Source organism: Dermatophagoides pteronyssinus, unplaced genomic scaffold (genome assembly GCF_027571235.1).
Source record: "Dermatophagoides pteronyssinus isolate colony J.1.1.1.1 unplaced genomic scaffold, Derpt_VIB-CSIC_2022.12 sq0016, whole genome shotgun sequence".
Lineage (NCBI taxonomy): Eukaryota > Metazoa > Arthropoda > Arachnida > Sarcoptiformes > Pyroglyphidae > Dermatophagoides > Dermatophagoides pteronyssinus.
This window is the reverse complement of record NW_027461540.1, coordinates 10,527-32,938: the sequence shown is the minus strand read 5'-3', so window position 1 is coordinate 32,938 and position 22,412 is coordinate 10,527. Positions and strand designations below refer to the sequence as shown.

The 22,412-nt window shown below is 37.9% G+C and overlaps 7 protein-coding genes and 1 non-coding gene across 8 annotated transcripts; 6 read left to right on the top strand and 2 right to left on the bottom strand.

Moving 5' to 3' along the window:
- Positions 1 to 415: 415 nt before the first annotated feature.
- LOC113792748 (protein singed wings 2-like) lies at positions 416 to 2,530 on the bottom strand. The gene has a single exon (XM_027342675.2). The coding sequence runs from the start codon at positions 2,289 to 2,291 to the stop codon at positions 477 to 479; it is 1,815 nt and encodes a 604-aa protein (XP_027198476.2). The 5' UTR covers positions 2,292 to 2,530; the 3' UTR covers positions 416 to 476.
- A 106-nt stretch (positions 2,531 to 2,636) lies between these two features.
- Positions 2,637 to 2,759, top strand: TRNAL-AAG (transfer RNA leucine (anticodon AAG)). The gene is made up of 2 exons: positions 2,637 to 2,674; positions 2,716 to 2,759. It is a non-coding gene; the product is annotated as a tRNA-Leu (tRNA).
- Positions 2,760 to 2,807: 48 nt separating this feature from the next.
- Positions 2,808 to 4,794, top strand: LOC113792744 (prenylcysteine oxidase 1-like). The gene is made up of 4 exons (XM_027342672.2): positions 2,808 to 3,156; positions 3,222 to 3,434; positions 3,493 to 3,673; positions 3,735 to 4,794. Exons 1-4 carry the CDS (start codon positions 2,949 to 2,951, stop codon positions 4,783 to 4,785), a joined length of 1,653 nt encoding a protein of 550 aa, XP_027198473.2. The 5' UTR covers positions 2,808 to 2,948; the 3' UTR covers positions 4,786 to 4,794.
- Positions 4,795 to 4,930: 136 nt separating this feature from the next.
- On the top strand, positions 4,931 to 7,036 carry LOC113792741 (uncharacterized). The gene is made up of 2 exons (XM_027342669.2): positions 4,931 to 5,734; positions 5,865 to 7,036. Exons 1-2 carry the CDS (start codon positions 4,936 to 4,938, stop codon positions 6,785 to 6,787), a joined length of 1,722 nt encoding a protein of 573 aa, XP_027198470.2. The 5' UTR covers positions 4,931 to 4,935; the 3' UTR covers positions 6,788 to 7,036.
- Positions 7,037 to 9,246: 2,210 nt separating this feature from the next.
- LOC113792735 (uncharacterized) lies at positions 9,247 to 12,690 on the top strand. Its single transcript, XM_027342660.2, is given in 4 exon segments — positions 9,247 to 9,448; positions 9,606 to 11,289; positions 11,292 to 12,408; positions 12,553 to 12,690. Coding segments are annotated over 3 exon segments (2,673 nt in total). The 5' UTR covers positions 9,247 to 9,418; the 3' UTR covers positions 12,251 to 12,408; positions 12,553 to 12,690.
- LOC113792739 (long-chain-fatty-acid--CoA ligase 5-like) lies at positions 12,558 to 16,664 on the bottom strand. The gene is made up of 10 exons (XM_075822321.1): positions 16,522 to 16,664; positions 15,828 to 16,062; positions 15,636 to 15,771; positions 15,128 to 15,577; positions 14,812 to 15,068; positions 14,665 to 14,764; positions 14,334 to 14,602; positions 13,994 to 14,272; positions 13,535 to 13,936; positions 12,558 to 13,464 (listed from the first exon to the last, which is right to left on the bottom strand). Exons 2-10 carry the CDS (start codon positions 15,972 to 15,974, stop codon positions 13,402 to 13,404), a joined length of 2,103 nt encoding a protein of 700 aa, XP_075678436.1. The 5' UTR covers positions 15,975 to 16,062; positions 16,522 to 16,664; the 3' UTR covers positions 12,558 to 13,401.
- Positions 16,665 to 17,119: 455 nt separating this feature from the next.
- On the top strand, positions 17,120 to 18,246 carry LOC113792749 (uncharacterized). Its single transcript, XM_027342676.2, has 2 exons — positions 17,120 to 17,459; positions 17,523 to 18,246. The coding sequence occupies exons 1-2, from the start codon at positions 17,120 to 17,122 to the stop codon at positions 18,152 to 18,154; spliced, it is 972 nt and encodes a 323-aa protein (XP_027198477.2). The 3' UTR covers positions 18,155 to 18,246.
- A 79-nt stretch (positions 18,247 to 18,325) lies between these two features.
- On the top strand, positions 18,326 to 21,898 carry LOC113792750 (cholinesterase-like). Its single transcript, XM_027342678.2, has 2 exons — positions 18,326 to 20,874; positions 20,924 to 21,898. Exon 1 carries the CDS (start codon positions 18,413 to 18,415, stop codon positions 20,186 to 20,188), a length of 1,776 nt encoding a protein of 591 aa, XP_027198479.2. The 5' UTR covers positions 18,326 to 18,412; the 3' UTR covers positions 20,189 to 20,874; positions 20,924 to 21,898.
- The last annotated feature ends 514 nt before the right edge of the window (positions 21,899 to 22,412 follow it).

The following is a 22,412-nucleotide window of genomic DNA, read 5'->3' as shown; positions in this document are numbered from 1 at the left end:
TTATTTTCTAATTGGTGACACTTTAGTGAACTTCGATTGATTGAATCAATGGACGGAATATGTGATGTAATGCTTCAATACAACATTCACAAAGAACGAAAAGATAGCAGTCGGTTTGCGAAAGGTATGAGTTCCACATTCCAAACACTCCATGGTCTGGTCGACAAAGGAGTTAAAGTTGATCTGGGCATTCCATACGATCTTTGGGATAAACCATCGGCAGAAATAACCAATCTGAAAACACAGTGTGAGGATATGATGGAAAAATATGAATCAGATATCGAACAATGGTATTATCATCATCAACAACAACAATCATTGTTGCAATATTTATGCCAGAATCGAATGTTGCAGCACAATGCTCGCGGTGACCAAGCCGCATGTTTAACCGAACAGCCCAACACAAAAACAGAACTGTAATGAATAATATTTTTGTTTAATTTGGCAAAATTTTCCAAAAAAAGGATTCAATATTGTCATATGTTTAGTTTGAAGAATCGTGGTAATTTTCCTGTACGCTTTTGCCAGAGATAATCATAGGTAACTTTAATGATCAACAGTAGAATGGATATGGCCAATACAATATTGATCAAATCTAAAGCATCGATCACTGTATCGGCAATGGGACATAAATGTAGACTATTAATCTCAAGTATTTCTTTGTGAAGGAATCCACTTTGACGAGCCTGCTCGATCATTGAACCGCCACTACCGGCATTGAACAAGGATTCGTTGTGCAATAATTCTGGCCGTAATTCGCCGCAACGAATTTGTTCAATGTCCATGATTATGCGATAATAATTATGCAACCATTTCTGAAATTTGACCGTATTGCAATCACAAACGTAAGGGTTGTTGCCGATTTGTAATTTATCCATTTTTTTGCTTGATAAAACTTTGTTAACGATATGATAGGGGATTTCGGTTAGCAGGTTGCCCGATATATCAAGGTATATGATGGAACGTATCGATTCCAGACCATCCAATGATTCCAGCAAATTGTTGCTCAAAATGATTCGACTCAATTGGGCCCATTTCGACAGTTCGCCATGATGATATTTACTCAGTGGATTTAGATTTCGAATTCGATTGCCCGATAGATCTAGAACTTTGGTATTTTTAGGCAAACGATTCGGCAATGACTCCAGATTACGACCCGAACAATTAACCGATAAATATCGATAACCAGCCTTAGCATGTTTGTTGGTAAGACAGCAGCTACATGTTTGACAAATATCCGATTCTTTTACCGATTTCCACACGGAAAAGGGAAACATTTTGGCCCGGTCAGGTTGATTGCATTCCGGTTCATTGGTTCGAAACAAGTCGACTCGATTTTTGTCCTTGACCGAATTGCCATCACTCGATTCGAAAAAATATAAACGACCATTCTTTTCAACAATTTCCGATATCAAATCGACTAGCCAATCGATTCGTTGATCGCAATTCCATGGATTATTGCCGATGCTCAGATCGAGCAATGCCTTTTCATTGTCCATCTTTTCCAACGAATCAATCATTGCCCTATTCAAATCTGACGGTGCTAGTGTGGAGAGATTATTTTGCGAAATATTGATGGATCGTAATGATGTAAATTGACTCAAATTTATCCGGTTCAGTCGGTTGTTGCTCAAATCGATTTCGGTCAATTGAGTATTGGTGAAGTTGATGATGGTGGTCATGTAGTTGGTATCGAATGTTGTCAATTGGTTTCCCATCAAACTAAGCATCCGAAGTGATTTGCCGAAATGTTTGGCCAGATCATTGTTGATTTCAGTCAAACCGGATTGTTTGATTGTCAATGATTCCAGTTTGTAATGTTGTTGATTTGTTTGAGTGTTTGTTTCAAGTTGATCGAGAAATGGGATGACAATATTCTCATCACATTGAATAAAGTCAGTACGCAGTGCTAGATTGTTTGGTTGTTGAGGTGATATACATTGATTGGGATCTTTGCCCGTCAATTCGATCACATTTTGTGGTAGAATTTGATGAAATTGATTCAACAGGTTGGAATCATGCTCGCTTTTCAGATTATAGCATCGCAACCAAATCAGGAATCGGTCGTTATTGACTAGTGCATTATTATTGGTAGTACAGGTGATGTTGATAAAGCAGTTACAATTGGACAATCCATCCGACGGATGATTGAATAAGCGATCCCAACAAAGCCAATTGATTGGATTGTTGTTGTTGATAAGATCATCGGTAATGTTGAATGAATTGAATGACAAGGATGAATGAATGGTGGATGATAATATCATCAGAATCACAGTCAACACAACCATCATGTCTGTCTGAATTTGATGATTGATGTGCGAAGCAAAGATGTTTTGGCTTTGCAAATCTCTCGTTCTCTCTTTGGCTCTATATAATCCGAATCAGGATTCGATCACATCATCATTCTTCAGGCTACTGCGCCTTTTCATTGATAAACACTGATCACATGCATCAACAACACTATCATTAGACGTCGTTACGTTTGTGAACATGTTCACAGTCAATCAATATCGATCCATTCATATTGATACATTGGTTGATTGGGAATCATGTCCAACTGATGTTGTTGGACCAGTGCAAGGTCTCTTTAGTTTTGTTTGTTTATCAACGTTTGTAGGGGCAATTCTTTGCAATTAGGTAGAGTGGCCGAGCGGTCTAAGGCGCTGGTTTAAGGATGTTGATGATGATTATGTTCATTACATTAAGTGTTTGATACACCAGTCTCTTCGGGGGCGTGGGTTCGAATCCCACCTCTGCCACCAATTTTTCATTATTTTTTTTCCTTTCAACAAATGGATCTTGATGGCGGGTTGAAGGGGTCCGTCATCTAATGATGACGTCTCAAATAACTGTGACCAAAAAAAATACAGTGGTACCCGGATTGAATTAGTGGAGAAAATGCGTTTTTCATTTTTTCATTCAGTAACGAGCCAAATGTTTGTTTGTAAATGGGCCAGATGAAAGCCAATTTTATTGTCGTAGCTTTGTTGCTGCTATCGTTGCAATCAATATTATTCAACCAATCGAGAGCTGATGAAAATTCCATTGAAATTGAGGATAATTTAGATCAATCAATATTGCTCAATCAGCATGACAAATATCGACCACAACAGCGAGAACAACCAAAAGAAGAAAAGGAACGATCCATTCGAATCGGTAAGTGTTTTGGTTGTAAATGTTTGGATGATGATGACAGTAATGATTGTTGTCGATGACTATAGCAATCATTGGTGGCGGAGTTGGTGGTACGGCTGCAGCATATTTCCTCGATGAACTACTCTCGAAACAACAACACGAGATAACTATTTATGAAAAAAATTATCGTCTTGGTGGCCGCTTGCATACAGTCAATGTTGATCGAGATCATTACGAAGCTGGTGGTTCAATCATTCATGAACGGAATCAATATGTTGCCCATTTGATGGCCAAATTCGGTATTGGTTGCGGTGATGAAAAAACATGGCAATTGTAATCTCTCTCTCTTTCTTTCAGGTCTGAAACGACGAGAAATTGGATCGGATGATGATCGTTTATGCATTTTCAATGGCGAACGATTTGTATTCTGTGAAAGTTCGTGGGAAATCATAACAATGATTCGATTATTTCGTTCATATGGTTTTGATCTAATTCGCCTGCAAAAAGAAGTGAACAAAGTGATTGATTATTTCGAAAGGTAAATTTTTTGTTTTTGAATGATCAAAACATTTGATTGACTGTGATTTGATTCGATTCAGGATTTATCAATTACAAAATGAACATTATGCTTACGAGCAATTGAGTGATCTACTGACGGCAATGGATTCGTTGATCTATAATTTGACACGAACATCGTATAAACATCTTCTGCAATCTGAATATCGATTATCGGACGAATTTATCGAACAAATAGTGCAATCAATAACATTGGTCAATTATGGCCAAACTATATCGATACCGGCATTGGTTGGTTTGGTTTCATTTGCCGGAGCCGGTAGTCAACTGTATTCGATTGAAGGTGGTAATAAACTGTTGCCACTGCATTTGGCACATTTTTCCAAAGCTCGATTGTTGCTCAACACCGAAGTGATGAATATCAATTATTTGGGAGATCATCGATATCAAATCGATTCTAAACGAACCGATTCGTTGACCAATCGATCCGATATCTATGATTATGTGGTGATTGCCACACCATTGTCAAGTCAAACTAATTCGATTCGATTTAATAATCTGACCAAACGAAATGAATTGATCAATGATATATTCAATAAGTATCATATGCATCGAACAGTGGCCACATTTGTCAAAGGACAAGTGTTGGACAAATATAAAGATCTTTCCATATTAAGCTGTGATATTGATGGCCAACGTGGTGGATCGTTTTTCACCTCGTTATCCAAATTGATGCCCGTTCATAATGTGGGACCACGCCGATCGAATAACAAGGATAATGAGCAACCACAATCCTCTGAAAGCAATGTCCACAAGGTGTTTAGCAATCGACGATTAGATCATCATGAACTATATGCTTTGTTCGATCAAATCGACGATATTCAGGAGATTAATTGGCTAGCATACCCGGATTATCGTTCGGTTGGACAACCATTACCACCGTTTCGTTTGCGTGCCGGCATCTATTATTTGAATGCAATCGAATGGGCGGCCAGTGCTATCGAAATGAGTTTGATTGGTGCCAAAAATGTTGCCCTATTAATATGTCATGAGCTCGATGTTTGTCATACGGCAAAAAATCGATCCGCTAATCTTACTTCTACTTTGATCACCGGTAATCGGATTGAACTGTGAATAATAATTTTTCAACCAAAAAAAAAAAGTCCTCTTCTATGTGAACGGTCCAATTGTGTTTGGATTTGGCGAACCGTTTGAGTTGAAATTGATTTTCGAATGCGCTTTTTCCGTTTGCTCGTTTGTTGTGTTATTAGCTGAATTGAGAAAATGGATTTCGTTTTACTATCCAATTATTTTGCCATTTCATTCGCAGCGAATCCAATTTCCGAGCGTCTTTTGCTCAGTACAGTGAATCAACATCTGAAACGAGAATTTCTATGTCGAAAGGGTAAATTCATTGACAAAAACGATATCGTCTATGTGAACGAATCGGAAAATTCGGATCATTTTTTCCAGATTGTTTTTGGTTTCAGCATGGAAATATGTCGACCCTATCGAAAAGATGGTTCGCAACCATTTCTGTTGAACATCAATGCCAAATTGTATTGTTTGGATGCCGGATTCAATTTGATTATTTACAACAAACTGTCCCATACATATCGAGATATATTACGTCATCAGGCCAGTGTGCCGGCCGATAAATGTTTTGAAAGGATACGAAACTATGCTACAAAGTTGGCCCAATCGATTCGCTATAAGGATATTGTCGTCGATTTGAATCCAATCGAATTCGAGGCCAAAATTTTGCCGATGCCGTCATTGTTGCCAGCGAAAAAATGCGACGATGGTGGTGATAGTTTGCAACCATTCTACGATACGAATTTCGAACCCGTCAGATGGTCGATAATTTCATTGAACGAAAAACGATTCGAGAAAGATAAATTGCAATCATTAAGAGATCGGATTATTGGAAAAGCTGAACAATATGGAATTCGAGCATTGAGGAAAGAGAATTGTGTTGAATGTCAATCGATTCGAATCGATTCACTCGAGCAAATGGGTTGCCATTTTTCTCAATTGGCCACTGATCATCAGATACAATTGGCCATAGTATTGATCAATCAAGGTATGTTAGCATTAATTTTTTGTGTGCTGTGAATTTTTCGCAAATCAGCCAACCGTAACGTGGATTCACTAGCGAAAGGATTGTGGATGAGATTTGATTAATCATTTTGTTGTTTTTTCCCTGTGTTTAGACATCAAATTGGCTAATGGCCACAAAGCTCAAACAGTGTTTGATTTGTCGGCATATTTGGCCCGAAAAAATGCTTTCATCAGTTTCAATTATGCTTCGTTCGAGTTTCTCGATGATGATGATGGTCAGCATTCTCAATCGAATTCATCGATCGATCGATTATTGATCCGACTTTGCCGTACGTTCGATGGATTGGTGAACGTTGTGGATCGCAATCACCTCAATCAAATTATCCAGCCCTGTTGTCCGTCGTTCGACATTGGACGCACAATGCTGATTGGTTGTTATCACCGAAAACAAGGTCAAAAATCGGCCACCAGTTTTTGGATTTCGTTGGATGAGCAAATGAAAAAATGCGTCAAATTGAATCGTTTCACACCGGAACATTTGGAAGAAGCACTTGAACAATACAAGCAATTGAATGGCCAATATCCTGATTTTATATTTTTGTTTCGAAATCTGTTGCCATTCGAAAAGGTTCATTCGAATGTCTATCTCAATGCTATGATCGAGATGATTCAGAGTACAATGGCCAAATTGCAACTAACATGCAAACTAACTTGTCTGCTTGTGGAAAAGAAACCACGCGAATGCATTATAGCGAGTGATGCTCGTTCGCTGTACGGTACAATGGCCGAAGCTCCATTCAAGCAATATTTGATGATTGGCTATCGATCGTTTTGCCTGTTTGCTGACAATTCCAACTATGGACTGAAACTATTACGACCAACCAAATATCATGTGATATGGGATCAGATGCAATTACCGGGTTGGGTTTTGGCCGAATTCTGTTTCAGTTTATGTCATTATAGTGTTGACTCGTTTTTCGTGAATGATATACCTGTTTGTTTGGAATTGGCCGATCAATTGGCCAAATTACAGATTCAAATGATGAATGCTCAGGAATTTATGTCAAATCAATAACCTCTTTTGTGAAAAGCAAATCATTTGTAACGAATTTTTTTCTTTCTTTCTCAAAACTCAAAAAGCCTATTAATTCGTTTTTGATGGTGTTGTTGTTGTTGTTGATCTGATTTATCAATGTAGATCAGTTTGATTTGTTATCTTTTGAGAATTGATCAGTGTTCAATGAGGTCGAACTAAATAACTGATTTGCTGGCTGGCTGTAATTGATATGTTTGAAGTAAAATAAATAAATGTATTTTTTATCAATCCTGCTAAACGATTAAGTGATTTATTGATCATGTGGAAATGGTCGGATGTGATGATGACAATGTTGTTTTAATTATGTCACTGGTTTGTTTGTTTGTTTGTTTGCCTGACATTCATTCGAACGATAACCTTAATAACGGTGAGATGAATGGTGAATGAAGAATGATTCGCGCGATTGATTAGGCTGCTGTTGGGTCGGATTAATTATCCGCAAATCTTGAATCAGTAATTATGACGGATGGGTGATTCCATTGTCTATTATGGCAATCGCGTGCTGATAATTTTTGGCAAAGTCAAATGAGGATAAGGATAAGGATGATGGTGATCATTCATCCGTTATCCGATAAGAATTATGATGGTCACATGAGATTAATGGGAATAATAAGGGATGATCATCATATTCATGACCTAATGTCACCATCATTAGATTCAATATTTAAGAATGAATCAATCAATGGACATGATGAAGCAGAAAATGGTGAGATTGATAAGTGATAAATAATATTAATAGCAAAATATGATTTTCGTTTGTAAGGCAGTCAGTGACAATGCTATCTTGCCTTGCTAGTTGTCTTTGTCTTGTTATTTGGTTATATAATGCTCTATTCTTATTGAATATTTCTTCTCTCTCGGTTTTCGCAAGCAATACTAGAGTATTCAAAAGAGTATTATTTCTGGCTCTTTTTGGTTTTTTGAAGTTTGTTCTGTGAATCGAATAACCAGACCCAGATTGGAATGCCAAAAACGATTTGGTCGTCATTCGAAAAGGTTCGAATTGTAAGATCGGTTGATTGTCATCAGCATCACTGTGCTGTGCTGAGTTTGTTTGTTTGTGTAATGATGATGATGATGATCAGGAATAACATATCATATCGTCATTAAGTGAATCCTTGCATTTGAATCTTCTCTGACCTGATCTTATATCAACAATTTTTTTGTTTAACAATTTAACTGGTGAAACATCGAACTGAGAAAAAGCGGACATTGGGCAAACAACAAGGTAAGCAAACATATATCCTGTGGGATTATTTATTTGTTTGGTTTGGGCATTGTATCATTAGTATTGTCTATCATCATTGCGATGAGAATTGGTTTGGCCGATTGATTGAAGATTGTAAACATGACAGTGTGACAATAGAAAACCGTATTATTAATTGCCATTTGTCCTCATTTTATCACACTTAATGATGATGATGATGATGATCAAGGTTATATCAGATGAATGAATCAATTGTGAATGGATAAAAAAAGGATGAAAGAAATGGCAATTGAATGCAGTGCAGTTTTTTTGTCAATTGACCTTAAAGATCGACGACGATTACCGATTTTTATTCGGGAGGTTGGTTGGTTGATTGTCGTCACACGCTATTTAGGCGAGCGACACAACAGGATTGTGAACGGAGGATGGTACTTGAGAGATAGAGAGAGAGAAGTGTTGCTGTCTAATCTCCAACGAAAAACGGTTTGTCACTTGTTTTACACGGTTGAACGACGATGATCATCTACGATGACGATGATCGTCATTGTGAACGATCCGTGTAATTGATTCAAATCAGTCAAAAATCGATACAATGTTGAGTTAAAGTTCATTTGAGTTTGGCTTTAATTTTCGAATCTTCCACTATTTCGACACTTTCGAATGTGTCAAACAAAGTGAAAAAGTCTATTTTAGGATGATGATGATGATGGTATTGCTGAGGTCATCGCATTGGAGATTCATGCTCTCATTGTCCAGTTAATGATTATCCAAACTGACCATTTGTCATGGAATCTGGTGCCGGTTGGTTGATTGAGACCATTTACCACTATCATGATGATTATGATTAGATTGTCATCCTCATGGCAAAATGTTTTCCAACAACCATCACGGTTGGTCAAATTTGGACGATTTGCCAAGTTTTTTTGCTCGAATTGCCGATATTCCCATCGGATATTATGGTCTTGTGACAGATTGACAAGAAAATGCTTACCATCCAAGTTTGATTCGATTATCATGATGATGACATTCATTCAGCATGGACAATCCAATGAATGGCGAGACAACCATGCATATCGATTTGTCCATTGTGTTGGTTTCCATTGACAAATGAATGAATGAGTGAATGGCTTTCATATCTTTTGCTAAAAATAAATCCTGGTAATACAATCCCCTTTCATTCAAACAAATTACATATTTTGCCTTATCCAACCAAAGTGAATGATTGATTCAATGTGGAGCGTGATTCGTCAATCGTCTCTGGTTGTTTTGAAAACGATAGCCTTTGTTTGGCAGTCGATTGTTGATGATGATCAACTAATGAAATCAAATGGACTGGCAGGTTGTGTGAAAGAATCAAACAAATCAACACAACAATCACGATTGTTATTCGCTATATAGGAAAGATGATGATCATCATTTTCATGACCATTAAGGTGTTAATAGTAATGTTTATCTCATTCATTCATGTTCTGCGAATAATGCAAGTTGCATTCCATTCAACATGAATCAATCAGTGACGTCAATATGCATGTTGTTACCATTAGCCTTGATGATAATGATTCTTTTTCTATTCATTTATTGACAATATAGCTAGATAATATAATGGCACATCATAATCGTGGCACATCCGTTATATCCACCACAATGTGCACCCTGATGGCCGTGTTGATGGTTGCGCTATGCTGCTGTTGTGGCACTACATTAGCCGATAGAAAATGTTCATCTTCTTCGTCTTCGAATAACCATAATTACCACAATCACAATCATAATCATCATGAGCCACGATCATTGAGTGCATCTTCGATGATTCCATTTCATCATTCTCATCATTCGAACCAGAAAAAGCATCAACATTCCAATGATGACCTAATTGAATCGGCAAGTGATTTGAACAGTATTGTCGCTGCTGCCATCGCTGCAGCCGTTGATTCGGCGGTTGTCACATCGAATCCACCATCGATGATGATGAACAACAAACAGAAACGATCTCAGAATCCATCCATTACCACAATGAATACGACCATCACCACACCATCATCGTCATTGATATCTTCGACGATAACTCCGCCTATGCTTGATAATTCCTTGTCCAGTCAATCGATCAATCAACATGGACAAAATTTCGCCCCTCACGATAACCTATTGATGGATAACAATAGTAACTTTATGGATAATGGTGGTGATTATGCATTACCATTCTATTCCAATTATTATCTTCCACCATCCGCAGCTACTGGTTCGTTGTATCCGGTTGACTTAGGCAATCTGTTGTCGTCTCCAAATTATCAATCAAACCCGATGATGATCAACATGAAAAACGGTATGACCAACATCAACAACAACAACAATAAGAACAAAACAATCGGATTGGGACGTCGAATTGGCGAATTGGTTTCGACCAGTGCCGAAAAAGCGACTCGAGCATTCAAATCTTTTCCCAAACTATTGAACGATATTAAGCCATCCAAATTGTTGGGACTATCATCATCGCCCGGTGATTCGATTGATTTCAGCACACCCAAACATAATATATCGTCGATACCATTGCCAAGTTCGTGGTATTTGCCTCAGAATACTTGGTCATCGTTTGCACCACCACCATTGAGCTCAAGTCTATTTCTACAGCAACCGGTATTTATTCGAACGCAAGATATGGGTGGATCATCATCGCCAATGCAAACCACCAATCAGATTCTGTCGCCTTCGGCATCCACATTGAAATCGGATTATCATTCCAATCGAATGGCTAGTTCACCAAGCGGACAGCAAAATGTCTATCCCAATGACCTTTATACATCGGCACAAACATCATACGGTAATCGAGTGAAACCACCATCACAACGTGATCAATATGCTGATTTTGATAATTCTGGTGAGGATCATGATGGCATCAATGTTGATCCGGATCAGGATACCAAAATGGCCAACGATGGATCAATCTTGGATAGTGACAATAATAATAGTGGTCAGCACAACGATCATATCATGGCTAATGATATGGCTGCCAATAATGGATGGCAACATTCCGGCTCCAATTCCCAACCCTATGAAGATTATGGTGAACAATCGACAAACAATGATTTCTATCCAAATCATCACCATCACCATATCAATCACAATAGTCACAATCATAATCGTAACAATAACAACAATGTGTTTGCAGCCAGCAACATGCGTCGACCTCCTTTTCCTACCAATTTTCGATCTGCTCCGACATCTTCATTCATCCGAAATCGACCATTATCCATGTCGGATGCTGATATGGATAATTGGTATCCGGCTTTTTTGGGCCCAATGTCAAACCAATGACTCGTCTGCGAAACTTTCCAAACCATTATTCGGCAGCCAATTCCTTGTTGAATCCCACTACCGCTAATGAATATATGCCGTTTATGCGTGCGACCGAGACACCGGCAACATTGGCCGCTCATTCGCACTTTTATCCCATTTCAACATCGCCCTTGATGAACGCTGGTACAGCAGTACGTCCAACATCGTGGCCAGCATTAGGTTATTATCCGGGATTGAATCCTCTATACAATTATCCGCATCGAGCCAATTCCATGATGGCAACTGCCGGCAGTATGATACGGCCAATGACAATACCATTCTTTCCTCCAATCAACCAATTCTACATGCAGCGGTATCGATCATTGCCATACATGGCACCTTACACCAGTGGTGGCTATCATCCAACCACCGCAGCCACCATGCCCTATCGTTCATATGGTCATCAATCACCATTCAATTCGTTGGTCACTGCAGCCAGTTCGCTGTACCCGGTACGAATTCCATTTTCGGCCATATCAACACCATTATCATATCATGGTCCACTGATGGCCACACCGTTTCAGACACAGATTCCCGTGCTAAAACATCGAATCGGGCCATTAATGATGCGACCATCATCGAAACCATCGATGGCCATCACCACCAAACGACAGGATAATTCAACAAACAAATACAGTGAATATGCCGTCAAACTGAATTCGACCGAAGTGGTGAAAACGAATGATTTGCTAGCACTGAATGATGAGCATGACACAGTGTCAAACAATAATCAAACACATCGAATGATGCGATCATATCGACATTATCATGCCTTCCATGACGTACGTGACAAACCATCCGATAATGCCTACTCACAACAACCACAACCAAAACAATCGTCATCCCCAAACATGCAAACCAACAATGAATGGAGACCGGTATTTGTTGACAACACTCATCATTGATTAGTATCGTCTATAGCTTTCCAATTGCTTCCCTACACACCACATAGAATATATTTATTTAGTTAATGTAAGATATTTTTTTCACTTTCTTTCGCAAAATCATCCCATTTGATGAAAACAAACGAATGATTAATATGGCATGATGATTTTATACACAGGTAATGAATAATTTTTTCCAAAAATAATCCTATTGCATTCTGTTTATGATTTGAATAAACAACAAAAAAAAACTTTTCAAAATTTGTATTTCGTGGATGGATGGCAACCAATCAATATACGTGACTTGATCGATGATGGTTTAGTGTCATTTGATGATTAGTGGTTTGATTGAGCATAATGATATTGTTGATAATGATGATCCAATCCATTTTAATGATAATGATGGTGTTAACATTTGTAAAAGGTCAACCACAGCCACAAGACGCAGCAGAGGTGGCATCGGATGCCATTTCCTCATTGGCAAGTTTCAATTTTATGAATTGTATGGATTTCGCCCGACACATGACAGGCACGGCCGAAAAATTTGGCCTCATTTCGAGCGGGGCGGCGGCCGCCGCTGCCGTACGACGTCGACGAATTGATCAACAATTTGTGAATGCAGTCATGCCGGAAACGTTGGTGGAGCGAATGTTCCACAGCTATAATAATCATCATGTTTACCGTCAAAGTGCAACCGGCCTATTGGACACGTTTCAAGGTCTGTTTCGGCAACTGTTGAATATTGGCGATTCCAATGTGGCCGCCTGTAATGCAAGACCCAAATTGACAGCATGCCAGAATGTGGACGAAAATCTGAGTCGATATCTGCCCGGATGGTGGTTCGATCTGAAAGTGGCCGACAATGCAAACTTTGTGGCCAGTCAATTGACAACCAGCCGATATCACTCGCTGGCTGAATCCGGTATGAAGGCCTACAAATGTTTTTGTCAATGTTAATTGTCAATTTATTAACCAAATTAAGAACTAATAATGAATGATTATTTCAAATATAATTATAATAATAAGCATCTATGACATTTGCAATAAATGTGGCGCCCTTCCTCTCTCTCTCTCTCACTCTTTTTGTCTTTGCTTCTGCCACAAAATCATAAAAAACGACCAAACAATGCTGGTTTATGGCAACATAAAAATCTCAATGTAAAATGCTCGAATCATTCAAGTTTAGAGTAAAGATGTTCAATCTGTGTTTTAAAGTGATTTTTTAAGGCAAATCGCTGTGTGTGGGGAGAAAATGGACAAATAGTGTTGGTTAATATCATTGCTCAAGCCTCATTCAGCACTTACTCTGTTTTTCAATGTTGGGGTAAGTAATCCATCCTCAATGGTGAATCCTTCCGGATAGATATGAATATCGCGAACTTTTTCGAATGATTTTAGTTTGGCAATTTCATTCCATTTCTGCAGCTCTTCCATAACGAATTGTTTGATTTCTTTGTTTTCCCTTAACTCGTCGTTGTTGTTGAAATCGATCATCTTACCACGTGTTTTGAACACTTCTTGTATCAATGCCAGATTGGGTACAACAATGGCAATCAAACAGGATTTATAGCTATCACCATAGACGAATATTTGCTGAATGAATGGCGACTGCATGTAAACGTCTTCAATCTTGCTGGGTGCAATATATTCGCCCTGAGCCAATTTGAAAATGTCTTTTTTCCTATCGATTATTTTGATGGTTCCATTCTGCCCGAAAAAACGACACAATTATGAAATGATAATCAAACTAGCAACATTGCAAACCTCGTTGAATTTGCCAATATCGCCAGTGTAGAGCCAACCATCTTGATCGATTGTTGCCTGAGTCTTTTTGGGATCTTTATAATAACCTTTGAAAACTATAGATCCTTTGATGAGTACTTCCCCTTTTCCCTGTGATACCAAATAGTCCATGTCGGGAACATCGACCAATTTGATGCAGGCAGCGTTCAATGGTACGCCAACGTGATCAGTTTCGTAATGACCGACAGTGGTGACGGTGGCAGCCGAAACGCATTCGGTTTGGCCATATCCTTCCAAGATCTGTTTGGATTTGATTTGAATTGAATAAGCAGCGCCCACACAACAATCACACACAACTTACATGGCAACCGAGTGCACAACGCAAAAAATTGAGAACTTTGCCGTTAATGGGAGCCGAACCGACCGGTATAAGACGGACATGACCACCGAATAGCGCACGAATTTTGTTGAAAATGAGCATATCCCAAAATGTATTATTGTCGAATATTCCATTCTGATATTGATTAAGTTTCGATTCGAAAGCTGTTTTCAGTAGCCATGATTTGATGGCACTGGAACTAACATTTTCATGAATTTTGCTGTAAATTTTGTTAAGAACTCGAGGAACGCCTTATAAATAGAATATAAAGTTGGTTAGGCTCAATGCAATGAGAGAAAGAAAGAAAACATACAGGGAAAGAATGTTGGCTTGATGATTTTCATATCGTCCGATAAACGTTTAATATCGCCGCTGAAATAACCAATCTTGCCACCAGCAGCCAATGTACCTGACTATTGGGAAACATAATGAAAAGAATGCAAAATTGATAGAAACTTACCTCACAAACTCTTTCAAACATGTGGCCCAAAGGTAAATATGATATCAACGTATCAGTGTTGGCTATATGGTATTCGTCCAGATGAAACATGATTGTCGAAAAATTGGCCACAACATTTTCGTGTGATAGCATTACACCTTTGGGTGCATCCGTAGTTCCACTCGTGTAGCATATTACAGCCAAATCATTCGGTCCAGGTGGATGATCTTGTTGGACATTGTCTTGACCTAACTGCTCCAATTCGTTCATGGAATAAACTTTGAATGAATTAATTAGATTAACAGCCAATCGAACCCGAACAAAGAAAGAAACATACGTGTGAGACCTAGTGATTGAGCTTTCGATTTTAATGTTTCCAAATGCTGTTGATTATCGTCGGATGAAATGCTTTCATCATCAAGATGAGAAACGATAATGTTTTTGAGAAATTGAAAATCATTCGCATTGTTAAGCACATTGACAACACGGTCTAGATTATCACAAAATATGGTACTCAATTCGGCCTGCTTAGCAATGAAAGCGCAAATATTGGAACCCAATGTTTCATAGATCGGTATGACAACTATCGAATGACGATAACAAGCATACTCGGCTATCGTATATTCAGGGGTATTCATCGAATATATACCGAATGTGTTATTCGGTTTCAGACCGATATGAAGCAAACCATCACCAAAATGTTTATTTCGCTCCAGAACTTGTTCGTAGGTCAGCCAATCAACTCCGTTTCGAGCTTTGTTGATCGAACCAACACATTTGCCATCGACTTGGGTAAATCAAATGCGTGTTTAGTAAAGATTTGCAGTGATTTGTTTTCAACTTACTGGAAAGTTTGGCCCCATTGGGCAGAACATCGTTCATGGTACGACATGCATCGTAATAATGGGTGATGAAATTAAGCTGTGATGGGTCATCTTTGGGCATCAACTTCGAATAACGAATCACTTCGCCCTGTGAAGTCTATTATCGAAACAAATTAACCGATGAGAAATGTTTGCGCGTTGCAGGAGACTTACTTTCTGTTCGAGAGATTGTTTATCATAGTTGAATTTGCCGCAGACACGTTGAAATTGTTCAATAGATTTGGAACGGGATTTTCGATTGACATAAAAATAAATGGTAGCCACCGATAAGGTGATTGCAATCAATACGTTTAATGCCATTTGCAAGGGTCAAACGGTTTGATTTGGTTGTTGTAATAGTAATTGGTGGTTGGCAATAAGTGAAACGATGATAGTGATGAGTTGTTGGCTGGCTTATCAAAAACGAAAAAGTAATTAAATTACAATCAATAAATCAATGAAATGGATATGATTTGATTAGATGATGAATTTATCTTTAACTATTAACGTGATTGAATTGAGGAAAATTGGCATTTTTCTACGAATTAGCGATTTGTTGTGGATATTGATTCACACACACACTTTTAATGATAACAGTTTAATTATAACCGGTTTTCTTTCCATTCGATACATTCGATATCGTCATCAGCACCCACCACTAAACGATTATCATATTTAAATGATGATGCTGGCTTGAGTATTATGGAGGATTCTTGCCAAAAAAAAACACAACAAACATGCTGCATGTTTATTGCTGAATCAATGGATAATGTGTGTGGATGGATGGTGTATATAGATCAGAATCGTATCAATGTATATGTGTATGTATGGTCGGATCTTAACCGTATGGTTGTCAAGGAGGCCTTACCGTAATGAATATCACACTATGGTGTATCACTATAGTGCACTACCCGAAGATCAGGCGATTTTTTGCGGTTAGATTTTGCGTGAATCAAGTGAATTTATGAATCTATGAAGATCATCATGATATTTTGGGGAATCCAAGTTTGGCTATGGCTATATATGATACGCACTCTCTCTCTATACATGGGGAAACATGATACATTGGTTGAAGGAGATTGTGATGATAAAAGGAACCAATACAATGTAAATTCACATGGAAAAATGGATTCTTTTCCTTGATGACCAACATGATTGATTATCATGTGAAAAAAAGATGTTGCTTTTTCTCTCGGCAACACTGTAATGGACTTACCTCTTTTCGATGAATTAGGTGCAAAATTATCGACTAACTGAAATTCGGTGGCTAATGAATGAATGAAGAATGAAAAGTGTGACTGTTTTCTGATTGATATTTATTTAACGGCACTTGGCTTCACTATTTCTGATTGGTTACTGGGTTTGTTCTTTTTTATTTGATTTAGTGGTCGGTTGTGTGTTGTGTGCGTGTTATATGCTTCGCGCCGATCAGCCGATCCAGCCGAACTTTCGAGGGGAATGTGCCAATGCCTGCCATTCATCGAATCGAATACAACATTGTTGTTAACAATTGGCTGTTGTTGTTGTTGGCTGTACGCGTACGTGTGGTCACAGGGCACATGTTTGCACCGTTCAAAAGAAACGTTACCCGATTTTGTTTATTGAGTGAGTGGATTTTGGAATTTTTGCCGCCAACTTTTTGCAAAACCCATTTAGTGTTTGAAATGGCTCAACGACAATCATTGTTTGGCAATTGTTCAACCATTGCTGAAAATTCCAATCCAAACATAACATTCAAGCAATTGATTTCGGATGAATTGCACCAGACCGAGCAAGATGATTCACCATTGTGGCAACAATTCAAAGGTTAATATAATTAATGCATTGATTTTTGATTGGATAATTATCGTTTGATTTTTGCAAATTTAGACCAAATGCAGCGTAAAGATTTCCAATCTGAATTGACACGACATGATGTGTCTCAATTGCAAAATAAAATCGATACGCTGGAATGCAAATTGTTCACATTGGAATTGGAAAATGAGGGTTTGAAAACCTGTAAACAAGAATCGATTCGTTTAAAATGGGAAATATCAGAAAAAAATGAACAACTTTTCGGTGTGCGAAGAATGCTGGAAGCAGCAGAAACAAATTTAGATTCGCTCCGAAGATCGAATGCCACGAAAGACGAACAAATTAATGAATTAATGCAAAAGATTGCTTGCTTGCAATCCCAATCGGAATCTTGTCGATTGATCAGCAACGGTAATGGTGATGATGTAATTAGCCCTACCACTGCTAAGAAGCCTCTATCATTTGCGTGTTGTCGATGTGATGCAACATTCAAGACTAAATATCATTTGCAACGTCATTGTATGCGTCACTCCAACAAACGTCCATTCAAATGCTCGGTTTGTAAGGAAAAATTCAAACGTCGAGATGTTTTGGAACGTCATAGCCTAAGACACTCGGATAAACGTCCTTTCAAGTGCTCCGAGTGTGATGCAACATTTAAACGGCAAGATGTTCTGAAGCAACATCACCAAAATGAACATTTGTGATTGATTTTATTAATGTTTTTAACATTTTTCTCGAATTTTGAAAATATCTATTAATTTTATAAAAATAAAAATTATAATGCCCAATTGGAAAACCAGGTCGAGGTTGTTTGTTTGTTTAACAAAAACAAAACGGAAGTGATTATTTGTTTGAAAAAATAAATGATATGACAATTGAAATGATGATGATTAGATCAATAAAAGCTATTCATCATATTGATCATATTGATCAGTCATCAACAACATACACATCGCTTTCTGATGAAAATAATGATGTTTGTTTGGAAGATAATCTTCAATTTGCTCTTATTCTTGACGATGCTAACACCATCGTTAACAATGCAACACGGTGACAGTAGTGGCAAAAATAGCGATAAACCACCGTATCGGATCGTATCGTTGAGAAATGGTGCACGTGTTCGTGGTCGACTTGAAGCGTCAAGTTTGGGCAAACGAGAGTTGTATTTCTTCAAATCAATACGTTATGCCGAAGTGATGCAACGATTTGGGTTGCCACAAATGGCCCGCACATGGCACGATATTTACGATGCAACTTATAGCCGTGGTGGTTGTCCACAAGGTCTGCCGTTTATATCGAAAATTGAAGATTGCCTTCACTTGAATATATGGCAACCAGCCCATACTGCTGGTTATAATTGCAAATTGAGACCGGTCATTGTCTACCTATATGGGGGAGGATTTCAATTGGGAAATATCAATTTGCTCGGCACCAGCATTTTTGATGGCGGTCGCTTAGCGGATCTGGGTGATTTGATTGCCGTCACGGTTCAATATCGTTTGGGTGCATTTGGGTTTCTGTATGCCGGCAATGATCGTGCACCGGGTAATCAAGGTGTCCATGATTTGATATTGTCATTGCGTTGGATCCAACAAAATATTGATCGTTTTGGCGGGGATCCAGCGAATGTGACCGTATTTGGACAATCTGCTGGTTCGATGAGTATTTCGGCAATGATTTTGTCACCATTAGCCCGATGCCTTTTTCGACGTGCCATAATGAGATCTGGTTCGATAAATGAATATCTAGCATATTCGCCACAGAATTCACTGAAAAATTCATTGACTTTTGCTAAAAAAATGGATTGTCCAGTGCATGACATGGATCGAATGGTAGATTGCTTGCAAAATAAAAGCATTGCAGAACTGACATTCAAAACAGAATCATTCAATTTACCCGCTATATTCGAAGGAAAGCAAATATTCCTTATGTATGGCGATTATGCGGGTTTGTTGCCCGATCGACCAAGCCGAATGCTGGCCAATGGAATTTTCAACCCAGTTGATCTGATCAGTGGTTTTACATACGGCGAATTGGGAACAATAACAACATACATTGTGCCCCAATTATTGAATGGTCTCCGTAAGTTTACCTACCAAGATATGAAACACTTGTTCGAAAAATCATTACTCGCAGTGCAAGGACCCGAATCGTTTATTCGTCACATTTTTGATTTTTATACAAAAAACCTGCAAGAACATCCGACCAATATGGAATTGCGACGAACAATAGTCGATACATTATCCGATGGCATTATGATATGCCCAACATATTTATTCACTCAACAATATGCCCGAATGTTGGCCAGAAATGCGACCAATGTGAATCGAGTATATTCCTATCGTTTTGACCATTATTCGCCCTATATGATGGCATTGCTATGTTTTCGTTGGATGGGTGCTTGTCATGCCGCCGATATACCAATCATGTTTGGTTTGGCTTCTGATCCATCCATATCGATGTTATATAAGATTATATTCAAATCCAATGATAGAAAAATCTCACAACAAATCATGAAAGTATGGATCAATTTTGCAGAAAACGGCCAACCGGGTGATCATTTGGATGGTTTGGAATGGCCAGAATTTCGTTCGACCGACACACTATTGGGTGATGAGAATGGAACCATACAAGCATGGAAACAAATGATTATCGATCAACCATATCGCATAACCATCAATTCCAATCTAGAGAGGTGTCGATTTTGGCAACCGATTCTCTTTCCGGATAATGATTAGAGTACTTTGCTGACGAAATTGGATTTTGGAAAATACTATCAATTTGATAATAAATGATAAATGATAAATGTTTTATTCAATACAAATTAGAGATTGTTAATAATTCATTCTGCTCATCAATGACACTTGAACACTTGATGCTAAAATGACCGAATGACAGTTGATCAAAGACTAAAAATCGAGTGGGCGGAGCGTGATTAGGTTATGGTCAATTCGACCTTGAGTTCTGTGCAAAATGACAACAACACAGCAAAACAAAGCAAACCGAAACCAACGATCCATCCAATTCAACTCATTTGGAAAACCAACGAACAAGCCAAATGGTTTGATTTGAGATGGCACATCGTTTTCTCATTTGAAAGTGGTGTGATGTTCCAGCAAACCACTCAAACCGGTTTTGGCAATATTTCTAGGTGTCAGTGATAGTGGCACATCAATAGCTCCATAACTTGATGAAATAATCCATGTTGTTGATGAGTATTTTCTATAATTGCATTCATTTCATTCGCCATCTCGCAATGGTGTTTTGCATTGTCAAGAAATTTTGAATAAAAATCGTTGTTTAGATTTAGATTATTTAGTTGCTGAAAATCTTTTTGCCAACAAGCAGTGCAAATAATTAGCAATGCCTAGATTATCGCCGAAACAGAAGAATCAACTTGAAAATGACATCAAACAAATAATAGGTATTTGACTATTGAATTGAATTTGTTTGTATTGATTTGTTTTTTATAGAAACCCATTTGCCAGATAATATCTCGGAATTGTATAGATTGGAGGAATTTAAACAACTTGTCAAAGATATTATTATTCCTTGCAATGGCCAAGTGAACCGTTGTGTTAAGCAAGCATGGCAAAGTGTCCAAATCGAATGGGAAGAACGTTCGCTTGATGAAATCATTCAAATTAGATCAAAACACAATTTTAGCCCCACTAAGTATTATGATTTAGCAACTAGCATTCAAATCGCTAAGACATTATTGCTCTGTCAATATGGCAGAAAAAAAGTTGCTAAAAGATTCATTCTACAAGTGTATGCAGTTTTGAAAAAGGTATTCTTAAAACGTAATACATTGGCAATCATTGGCCAAGCTGGCGATGGTAAAGAATTTTTCCTATCCACAATCTTCACACTGGTTTGGAATGTTGGTTACGTGGATGGCAATTCAAATTTTAATTGTCAAGATTTGCTTAACAGAAGTTTGGGGGTTGTTGAACATTTCAAATTCAAACCACCGCAAATTGGCAGATACAAGAACGTTTTTGCAGGCCGCGGTTCACAAATTAAATATCGTAACGAATGGACAACATTGCGACGAATTCCTATTATAATTACATCCAACAATCGATTTATCGATCAATTGGATTATCCTCAAGCGTTTGAACAACGTATGTTTATTAACTATTGGCAACCTCAACCGTGGTTAGACAAGTTATCCAAACGATTACATCCATTAATTTTGCCACATCTTGCCAAGGAATGCTTTCAAAATGTTTTATCAGTTTCTGAGGTTGTATCGCTCGCCGAACCGGACTATGATTCGGATTTGGAACGAGATTTGCAACTTGTGGAATGCTGAACAATATTTTACTTTACCCAATTCAATCTATTTTGTTTTGTCTAATACTAAACATTATTTTATTGAAATTTTAAAAGTATTCTTCAATAAAAATCCAATTTTTTTTAATAAACATAATTATTCATTTTCATTAGTCTGTGCTAACTGAATACGTCGTAGACAAGTCAAGAAAATTCTGGAGAAACTCCATGCTCCATACTCCATACAGCTAAATGTATCTTTGAAGGAAGATGGTGTTGAGTCTATGTGAAATTGCTTCTTCAACTTTGAACGTCGTTTATGACAAGGCCAAAAAGCTCAAACAACTTGCTTGCTTCTCAACTGAAAAGCGCATGTTGAAAAGGAAATTGTCAATTGTGAACTTGACTTTGCAGTGTGAGCACGTTGTCAGAGTGATGATGAAATGAAACTTGTTTTTGTTGAATATAGAATTCTTTTTTGCGTGATTATTCTGTTGCGAATTAATTGTGATACGAATAATTGAATGTTTATTAATTAAAAGTTTTTTGATAAGTTTTCCCGAGAAAAGTTTTTGTGAGTTTTCCTTTAGATCAGTGATTCTCAACCAGTGTGCCGCGGCACTTTAGTGTGCCGCGAAATTCTGAAAAATGCAACTGTTATCTATTCAAAAATTCTAAAATTGT

What these genes read in the sequence shown, in the direction of transcription:
- LOC113792748 (XM_027342675.2), bottom strand. Translation starts at nt 2,291, where the DNA reads ATGATGGTTGTGTTGACTGTGATTCTGATGATATTATCATCCACCATT.
- LOC113792744 (XM_027342672.2), top strand. Translation starts at nt 2,949, where the DNA reads ATGGGCCAGATGAAAGCCAATTTTATTGTCGTAGCTTTGTTGCTGCTA. An exon ending in CCATTTGATGGCCAAATTCG is followed by an intron (nt 3,435 to 3,492) that starts GTATTGGTTGCG and finishes TCTTTCTTTCAG; the next exon opens with GTCTGAAACGACGAGAAATT. An exon ending in GTGATTGATTATTTCGAAAG is followed by an intron (nt 3,674 to 3,734) that starts GTAAATTTTTTG and finishes GATTCGATTCAG; the next exon opens with GATTTATCAATTACAAAATG.
- LOC113792741 (XM_027342669.2), top strand. Translation starts at nt 4,936, where the DNA reads ATGGATTTCGTTTTACTATCCAATTATTTTGCCATTTCATTCGCAGCG. An exon ending in CATAGTATTGATCAATCAAG is followed by an intron (nt 5,735 to 5,864) that starts GTATGTTAGCAT and finishes CCCTGTGTTTAG; the next exon opens with ACATCAAATTGGCTAATGGC.
- LOC113792739 (XM_075822321.1), bottom strand. Translation starts at nt 15,974, where the DNA reads ATGGCATTAAACGTATTGATTGCAATCACCTTATCGGTGGCTACCATT. An exon ending in TGTTTGAAAGAGTTTGTGAG is followed by an intron (nt 14,765 to 14,811) that starts GTAAGTTTCTAT and finishes GTTTCCCAATAG; the next exon opens with TCAGGTACATTGGCTGCTGG. An exon ending in CCCCAACATTGAAAAACAGA is followed by an intron (nt 13,465 to 13,534) that starts GTAAGTGCTGAA and finishes CCCCACACACAG; the next exon opens with CGATTTGCCTTAAAAAATCA.
- LOC113792749 (XM_027342676.2), top strand. Translation starts at nt 17,120, where the DNA reads ATGCCTGCCATTCATCGAATCGAATACAACATTGTTGTTAACAATTGG. An exon ending in ATTGTGGCAACAATTCAAAG is followed by an intron (nt 17,460 to 17,522) that starts GTTAATATAATT and finishes TTGCAAATTTAG; the next exon opens with ACCAAATGCAGCGTAAAGAT.
- LOC113792750 (XM_027342678.2), top strand. Translation starts at nt 18,413, where the DNA reads ATGAAAATAATGATGTTTGTTTGGAAGATAATCTTCAATTTGCTCTTA.